This window comes from Lolium perenne, chromosome 1 (genome assembly GCF_019359855.2).
Source record: "Lolium perenne isolate Kyuss_39 chromosome 1, Kyuss_2.0, whole genome shotgun sequence".
Classification (NCBI taxonomy): domain Eukaryota; kingdom Viridiplantae; phylum Streptophyta; class Magnoliopsida; order Poales; family Poaceae; genus Lolium; species Lolium perenne.
The window spans coordinates 206,589,634-206,599,231 of record NC_067244.2 but is presented as its reverse complement, the minus strand read 5'-3'; the positions used below and the strand labels follow the sequence as shown (position 1 = coordinate 206,599,231).

Genomic DNA, 9,598 nt, shown 5'->3' with positions numbered 1-9,598 from the left:
CTCCTTAAGTAAGAGGTCGAAAATCTGCTCAGCTTTGGTAACGTCGAAGTCAAACCCTCTTGGAGGACCTTGTGGCTTAACCCACTTGCAGGACACGGGGCTTGCCCCCCGAGTCCATTCAGCCACTGCTACCTCTTGATCTCCCGCAGAGCCTTCGTCTTCATCTGCCTCAACCAGGACCACCGCATGCTTCAATTTATCCTGGTATACATCTGGGTGGCGCTGTTCATATACTGACAGCTTCTGCACCATGTGCGCCAGTGAAGGGTAGTCTGCTTGGGAGGCCACGTCCTTGATCGGTGATGCAAGACCCACCACCGCCAACTCGACTGCTTCTTTTTCAGTCACACGAGCCGAATAGCATCGGTTCCTAACGGTCCTGAAGCGCTGGACGTATTCTGACACTGTTTCTCCGCGCTTCTGTCGTACTTGTGCTAAATCGGCAATGACAGCCTCGGAAGCCTCTGAGTGATACTGCATGTGGAACTGCTCTTCCAACTGCTTCCAAGTCCGGATTGAGTCTGGTGGCAGCGATGTGTACCACCCGAAAGCCGATCCTGTGAGGGACTGTGCGAAGAACCTCACATGCAGCTCATCTGATGCTGAGATCGTGCCCAGCTGTGCCAAATATCGGCTCACATGCTCGATGGAGCTGGAACCATCTGATCCATTAAACTTGGAGAAATCAGGGAGACGATATTTGGGTGGTAGCGGGATCAACTCGTACTCGTTGGGGTACGGCTTGGAATAGCCGATTGTCCTCCTTTTCGGCACCATGCCGAACTGGTCTCTCAGGATTGTACTGATCTGATCCGCGGTGCTGGCTGCAGGAGTCGAACTCTGAAGATTCGCCGGAGCGGCATACTTAGCCAGCCATGCTTGCTTTTCCAGCTCTGAGCCAACTGCAGGAGCTGAGCTCTGGAGGTTTGTCGAAGTGGCATACCTAGCTAGCCACATCTGCTTCTCAAGATCTGTTCCCGAAGTTCCTCCTGCTGTTCCAGAAGTCCCTGCTGTTGCAGTCTGGTTTGTGAGTGGCCAGTTACTCCAGTCTGGCACGTATGTACACGTGTATCCGTGAGGGATCTCCTTAGGCGCCTCATGTAAGAACTGGTAGTCACTAGGGTCACCACCGATCTTGTAGACGACGTATGCCGGTGAATTCGGCACTTCTGGTGCTGCCAACGCGAATGGCAGCGGTGGACGGGACTGGAGTGGCATCTCTCCTTGGTAAGTCCCTAGAGCTGGTCCTGACAGAGAGTACTGATGCCTCATGATTTCCTGGATCACCCGAAGAGCGACACGCTCCAAAGTGTTCACCAGGCTCTCAGAATGGCGGTGTAGCGAATGAGCTACCATGAAGTTAATCTCCTGACGCAGAGACCTGGTGCGTTCTTCTGACGGGGCGGACAGGTCCACCCCATCGAGCGCGCCTTCAGGTGAGAACCCTTTCCACCTGATGCCATGTGAGCGGGTTCTGTGAAAAGAGCCGATGAGGTCAGCTTCGAGGATTGCTTTGACCTCGTCATACTTCTTCTTGAGCTCCTCGGTCAGATCCTCGTACGTGACTGGAGTGCCTTCCGCCATCTCAGATCTAGATGGCGATGCGGTTGATGTCGAAGACGGTCCCACCGGGCGTGCCAGAATGTGTTGCGGTCAGAAACCCACCGGCGAGCAGCGACGAGCAACACAGTAGAGCCAGGAGGCTCCCAGGACTGCGGCTGGCCCTGGTCCCTCCGAGCGACGGCCCGCAAAGACTCGGCACGCACGTCCGATGCTGGTGCAAGGGCGTGCCACCTGACCTATACCTGGTCAGGAAGGTGATGGATGTGCCTCGCTTAGTTTCCTGCATGGCATACACGTAAACATTAAATACGAGCCTCGATCGGCTCTCAGGTTGTCCTGTGAATCGGCTCAAAGAGCCGATCCACCCATGATCCGTACGAGGTGTACGAATATATGGTGGTCCTGCTTGATCAAAATAAAGCTAAAACGACCTACTACGATTTAGGGTTTTCACCACATAATCGGAACATCCTACTCGTGATTGAGCCTGGCGGCCACGCACGGTGATCGTAAACCAATCCTAGACAAGACCTAAAAACCAACACGAAGTTGATCCTCGGAACATCCTGTCTAGGGCTAGCAAACTACACCCTACGTGCCACTGGATCCTTCAACCCTTTGTAAGGCCTAACTATGCAGATATTAAACTAATCCTTGAAGAACAAGGAGCAACCATAACGGATCGGATCTACTAAATAATGATCAAGCGGGGTGCCGCCCCTACACCTAAGATAGGTGTAAGGGCGGCTAGATGTCTAAGGGTTGCACGACGACAGCATATGATACGAAGAACAATGCTAACCCTAACACATCTAAGATAACTACGTTGCTCGCCATCAAAAAGGCTTCAGTACGAGCAACGCATGAACAACGAATAAACTTGTACTGCCTAGATCGCAAGATGCGATCTAGGCAGCATGATGCTTACCCGGAAGAAACCCTCGAGACAAGGGAGTTGGCGATGCGCCTAGATTGATTTGTGGTGAACGTGATTGTTGTTTATTTCATAAACCCTAGATACATATTTATAGTCCGTAGACTTTCTAACGTGGGAATAATCCCAACCGTGCACGAGTCAAACTCTAACTAATCAACACGTATCCTACTATATTACAGATACACGGGCAAACTAGCCCAAACTTTGCATATAAGGCCGATTCACGTATATTCTTCCATGTATATTCTTCAAACCCATCTTGATCGCGGCCCACCTCTGATTCGGTCAAATTCTGGCGATAACACTACTATATTACAGATACACGGGCAAACTAGCCCAAACTTTGCATATCAGGCCGATTCATGTATTCCTTCCATGTATATCCTTCAAGCCCATCTCCAATCGCGGCCCACCTCTGATCCGGTCAAATTCTGGTGATAACAGTCCTGTAGCTACATCTCTCTATACCCCAGGTGCATTAGGAACCTCAGCAGTAAACTGCAACTGGAAGAGTTTCCCATGGAAGTTGAAAAATCTATCAGCAGGGATTCTGTTGGGATCTCTACAAAGGATTTCCACTCTAAGCACCTCTGCATAATTTCTGAAGATGCTTTACCAATCCACTTTCCTCAGTAAGCCACAAACTTAGACGGCTTGGTCAATGATATTCCACTCACACCATGGAGGAAGCAGTCCCCTAACTTAATCCAATTCTCAGCCAAAGTTTCCACAGGTTCTGGGTCATCACACCACTTGGTGACTGAAACTGTAATGCCAATCCTTAGCTAATCCAAACCTAGGGTAGCCAAGCACTTGTTCCACAGGAATATGTGGTGGGAATTTCACCAAATATGACCAGTTACCAAGCTCTCTAATTTTCCATGGCCAGTTTGTCTTGTAGATGTTGGAGAACTCCCAAGCCAGATCTTCTCTGCTGATTTCCCCATCTTCAATAGTCACCACACAACAGTACCTTGTTGAGCTATTAGGATTAACACTAACCTCAGGTGCCTCAATATGATAGAAACCTAGGCCAGTTGCAGATCTCCCTATGTACCTTGCAATCTAATGAGGCCTTTTGAGAAATGGGCAATCATCCACAGAGTGATTACTGGCTTTGCAGATAAAACAACATGCATTCTTTGAGCAAGCAGCCTTCAAGTGACCTGGTTCTCCACAACCCTCACAGATAGTATCTGCATAATTCAAAGAACTAGACCCAGCAGCCTCTACCTGAACATGCCCTTTTTTCTTCTGCTGGAATCTCCCCTGTTGATTCTTGTTCCTACCACCATAGTCTCCAGCTGCCTGTTGCCCCTGACCACCATTCTGCTGGGGATTTACCCATTGATTTGGCTGCATACCAAAATATTGTTGGGGATAGGGAGGGAGCGGTCCACCAAACCACGGTGGAGGCATATCACCAGGCATGAACCCATAAGGAGCTTGTGGAGGATAGGGAAACGCCTGCATCTGGTTGAATTCGGGTTGAAACTGTTGATCCTGTTGTTGCTGTCGATCTCCTCTACCACTGTTGCCACAACCACGACCTCTTCCTCGATCAGCCATGATCAAAACTCCTCTCGATCAGAATCGTCAACTCCAAGCACACACAAACCTGGACGATCAGGAGGAAGTGGTGGCGGCGGCCTGAAGGGGGAGACGTGAACCCTAGGTACACCCCTATTTGTACAAGGACGTCTCTGTCCTGGTGGTTTGGTAGGATTCCATGAAATATGCCCTAACTGCTTGTAGAAGCTTTCCACCTCATCCACCTCCGAGCCAAAAGTGTTCCAAAAGTGTTCTCTCACTTCTACCCTTGGTATCCTGTCAACGGCTAGATGCCCAGACACTATGCTGCTAGCAAGAACTCCAAAAGCTTGTCGCTGAGGCCGAAGCCTTAGTCCTCCTTCTTCTCTGCCACCAAAACTTGCAGAGTCTTCTCCATCAGCAAGGCTTGGTAGCTGAAAACCAATAGCAAGGTTGCCGCCACACGATCCCTGCGCGACCCCCCTTCCGATTCGCTGATCAGCTCCCACATTGGCGGCATCTGACGATTTGCTTCTACCATCATCATGGAAAGGGGAGATAGAGGACGTCTGGGACGGCCTCTCTGCCCAGCCCGTCGAATTGGCTGGCAGGAGGCCCTCATGGCGCTGCGCGGAATTGTCGACGATGCCTCCCCCTTGCCCTTGAGCTTGTCGCAGATGATTTTGCTCAGGGATCTCTTCTTCGGATCAGGCTTCACCACCGCATGGGCCATAACAGAGGTTGGCGGGCCCCGCTTCGGCGGAGCTGCCTGACGAGCTCGAGAACCTACTGGAGACGATGAAGCTCCTTTGCGGCGCGATTTCGATTGGAATCGGCCCAAACGAGCCGATTCAGAGATTGAAATCGCGATCTCCCGAATCCGACGCAGATCGAGCACCGCACACCGCTTCTTCCTCGGCCCGCGCCTCACCCACTCCAGCAAGCGGTAGCCGCACCCCGGATCGACATGGATCTGGCTCTGAGCTCGCGGAGGGGAAGCCGCGGCCGTTTGCTCCCGTCCCTCGCCCGTCGCCTTGTCACGCCAGGCCTTGAACCTCGCCGCAACCCTCCGGAACCTCTCCTCCATCGTCGCCGAACGACACCAGCGTCAGGCGCCTCCGGGAAACTTCGCAGCGACGAGGGAGTGGGGAGAGCGATAGCAAGCTTGGCTTCGAGGCTAAGCCTATCTGGGCGACGGAGTGGTGGCGTACAGACGCGTGGCCGTGGAAGACCTTGGTGGCGGTGGGGATCGACGCGTGGCGTGCCATGGACGGAACCCGAGGTGGTTCCGCCATGAATATGACCTTGGGTCGGACGCTCCATTTTAACTAGAGGTGGGGAGGTGGGTGTTGTCCCTTTTTTTTTGCTTCACTTAATTTTGATCAACACATATTTAGGTCGTAGTCTCATCATCACCACTCTATATATGCTCCAGTTTAAAAATAATTTGCAAGTTTCAGAGTTGCGTTTTGCACAGTATGTGCTTCGAGAATTTTGAAGTTTTAAACAACTGAAAAATCAGCAAAATATTTTTTTATCGTGATCGATCTATTTCGAGACATACTGAATTCGTTATTGCTGCTTTAGCTCTGCTGCCACCAAAAAATTGTATGAATATAGTTTGTCTGTGCTCAAGCCCCGCCGCTCATTCCATTGCCGCAATCTCTCCCAGAAACCCCCCAGATCAATTCATGTATAGAACTACTTACACATCAGACACATGAAACAAACCACATGGCGTACATGGTTCTTGACATTAAAGTTCTGAAGCATCTTATTATCGTTTCCTTCCCCAAAACAAATCATCCTTAACTCTGCTCCTCCTCTTCCTCCTCCTCTTCCTCCTCGCCGTGGTCGTCATCGTCATCCGAAGAGGACGACGAACTGTCAGAGTGGTGCGATTTGTGCGATTTTTCGTCTTTCTTGGGCTCTGGGGCGGCAGCCGGAGGAGGGACGTTGACGCTCGGCGGATCCGGTGGCAGCATGGTGAGGAAGCCTAGCGTCATGACGACGTCGCCCATCATCGGCCGCACGCAGTCCTCTTCTTGCAAGCACATCGACGCCATGGCCACCACTTGGTTCAACGCCTTGGCCGGGTACTCCCTTTTGACGAGCGGATCCACCAGCTCATGATATCTCTTCTGATCTTTGAACATCGGCTGTGCCTGCATCGCAGATTGCAAAACCTTGATTAGCAAAATTTTATCAACATCCACCTATGGATTTGCTAAATGGGTGCAATGGTGAATCACGTACCCAGGTGACGACGTTCTGCTCCTCGACGGGCTTGCTGGTGTCGACGGTCCGCCTGCCGGAGATGAGCTGCAACAGCACGACGCCGAAGCTGTAGACGTCGGACTTCATCGTGACCTGGCCGCCGCGGTCGTACTCCGGCGCGAGGCACCCAAAGGAGCCCATCATCGGCGACGCCATGGGCATGTTGCCGCCACCCGTCTTGCCGAGCTGCGCCAGGCCGAAGTCGGAGAGCTTGGGCGTGAAGCTGGCGTCGAGGAGGACGTTGGAGGCCTTGAAGTCCCCGTATACCACTGGCGGGTTCGCCTTCTCGTGCAGGTACTCGAGACCCTGCGCCGCGCCATAAGCCACCTTCATCCTCGTCGTCCAGTCCAACGGCTTCTTCTCCGGCGGCAAGTCTGTTGTCGATTGAGGAACGGTCTCGATCAACGATTAATGAACGACTGCCATTGCGCGGATTGAAAGGCAATGGAAGAGATGGACGTGCGTACATACCGAAGAGGTGGTCTTCCAAGGTGCCGCCGTCCATGTGCTCGTAGACGAGGAGCCGCTGGTCGCCGTCGGCGCAGTAGCCGAGGATGTCGATTAGGTTCTCCTGGTGAAGCTTGCTGAGCTTGGAGACCTCGGTCAGGAACTCGATGTTGCCTTGGAATCCATGCTTGTCCATCTGCTTGATGGCCACGGTCTGAAACGCACAAATGAACGAATCAACATCCATACGATCCGGTGCGCGCCTTATTTGGCAAGCCGTGTGCATGGCATGCACGATTCAGTCAAACGGTTTTTGTCCAGGCAAAATACATACTCCCTCCGTCCACAAATAAGTGTACATCTAGGTTTTTTGATAAGTCAAACTTTATTACATTTGACCACCATTTTAGGAAAAAGTAGCAGCATTTATGACACTAGATTAGTATCACTAGATCCACCTTGAAATGTAGTTTCATAATATAGTAATCTAATGTCACATATGCGTATAATTTTTTATAATAAGTTGGTCAAAATTAAACAAGTTTGACTTATCCAAAAACCTAGATGTACACTTATTTGTGGACGGAGGGAGTACCTGTCCGTCCTTGTCTAGCTGGCCCTTGTACACCCTGAAGAAGCCCCCTTCTCCGACGAGGTTGTACGGCGTGAAGTGGTCCGTGGCCGCCGCGAGCTCCCGGAACGCGAACGCCTTCACCTCGATTTCTTGCCGCAGCGCGTCCTCCGAGGAGCCCGCGTTGTTCTCTGCATTAGTCATCGATTTCATTCAGTACAAAATGTGCAGGTCCAGAACGCGTAAATTAAGCAGAGGTATCACGCACCGCCGGGCGGCTTGGCAGGCGTGACTAGCGCTGGAGCGGCGACCGCGACGGGCGCGGCAGAAGCCGGGGCGCCGTAGGAGGGCGCGGGCGCCTGCACCGCGGGAGGCGGCGTCATGGGCCCCCGCGACGACTCCGCCTGCTCGTCGCCGCCTCCCTCGTTCTTCTTCTTCCCGAAACACGGCAAGCAGCTCATCTTGCTTCCCCGCTGCCTGCCAGTGACCACGCGGTGGCCAAGAACGCCGCAGGGACGACGTCCGAGGAGCCGCCGCCGCCGTCACCGCCTGCGGACGATCATCGAGCGCCGAGTCAGCACCGTCGCGGCGCCTGGACCTCATGGGACGCCATCAATTCCACCGCGCCGCACCGTATGCGGTTACACACGTATGTACGCGCTCGCGCAGACAGCACCCACCGGTCCGGCCCGCCGGCTTGCTTTGCCTCTGTTTCTGTCTCTCTCTCAGGTGCTGTCGAATCGATCAGACGGCGCGGTGATGCGGAGGAGGCGTGATCGCCTAGGGGAATGAACCGAAGAAGGGTGTGTGAGGGATCGAGATCGATGGAGGCGGTGACAATGGGTGGTGATCGAACCAGTCCGAGGAGAAGGCCTTGGAGATCGAGGGATCCAAACTCCAAAGGCCTTCCCGGAGAGGAGAGATGCAGGTTGCAGAGGGTAGGAGAGGGAGAGGAGGAGGCTAATTTTGGCGCGGGTGGACGGAGCGCTCCAAAACAAGGGGGTACGTAGTGGGAACGTGCGGACCACCAGCCATGCCGCGAAGGGTCGTGGAGGGGGCGTTTCGGCCATTCTTGCTGTCCACCTGCTTGCTTGACCTTCCATCGTCACTTGCATGTTTCTGCCGGAAACGAAACGCTTCGTCCGTCGATCGTGTGTTGGCCATGAACTAATTTCATGCAGGCCATGAACTAGTTTGATTTGGGAGTTTAAAATGATTGAGGATGATAGCTGGCCATAATGTGGAATATATTCAGTCTCAAGACCTGGTTATACTTAGGAAATCGAAGTTTTACTAAGTTTGGCTGATTTTATAGAGAAATGTGTTAATGTACTAAGTATGGTCGTACTATATTCTGTTAAACCAACCACTAAATGATACCATGGTACCAATTCTCAAAATCAAAATTTCAAGTTTCTAAAAAATCTGAAAATAATTATGATAGTTTATAATATGTCTGTTATAGTCCATCGACGGCATAATATGACACGCATGCATGTACATTGTTATGAGACACACCCGCGCCCCTTTCTCCATTGCAAAGGTAGCAAGAGCATCTTCAAGTCAGTTCGTATCTCTACAATTAATTAATTCATTTTCTTTTTTCACTTTTGGATTTGGTTTGGCATTATTCAACTTTCAACACCTTGAAATCTCTTTTTTATTCGCAAAAATGTCCACCAATTTTTTGATAATCATCCATTGCAGTACAAAGAACTCAAAACATAATAAACATTATAAATAGGTTCATATACAACCTAGTGATCACTACAAACATTGGCGTGTAGCCGTCCTCGCCCCTCCATCACCGGAGTGGGAAAAAATTATCGTAGTAGAGCTGGTTGTAGTAGACAAACAAGAAATTGTCATACTAAGATTCCAAAGGACCAGCGCACTAGATAGTAGCCATCGCCAAAGATGAGATCATGTAGATCGAAAGAGCCTAACCTTGAACAACACCAACAAACGCAAAACCCAAATTGATTTGAGGAGATCCGTGTTACGCACAGCCCCGCACACCCTCTACAGGGATACGAGTAGGCTACACTAGCGAAAATCAAAACATTCTACCGCGTAAACCATGATTGTTGTAGTCATAGATCACATGATTGCCACTAGACGCGTAGTAGAAGCATGTCGGGGCAGGGTAATCATCCTACGTCCTCGTCCTCGACGTCTCGTCTCACGAATAGCTCCTTTCGTGTGGCTCGTGCAAGTGCTACAAATGCAACACCTTCAAGGTATCCACATGTGCGGAGTGGAAGCGTCACACG

General features: G+C 51.4%; 1 protein-coding gene across 1 annotated transcript; it reads right to left on the bottom strand.

Annotated features, from left to right (window-relative positions):
• Positions 1-5,694: 5,694 nt before the first annotated feature.
• LOC127321112 (probable serine/threonine-protein kinase PBL23) lies at positions 5,695-8,274 on the bottom strand. The gene is made up of 5 exons (XM_051350150.2): positions 7,594-8,274; positions 7,350-7,516; positions 6,779-6,968; positions 6,287-6,681; positions 5,695-6,195 (listed from the first exon to the last, which is right to left on the bottom strand). Exons 1-5 carry the CDS (start codon positions 7,784-7,786, stop codon positions 5,839-5,841), a joined length of 1,302 nt encoding a protein of 433 aa, XP_051206110.1. The 5' UTR covers positions 7,787-8,274; the 3' UTR covers positions 5,695-5,838.
• Between the last annotated feature and the right edge of the window lie 1,324 nt (positions 8,275-9,598).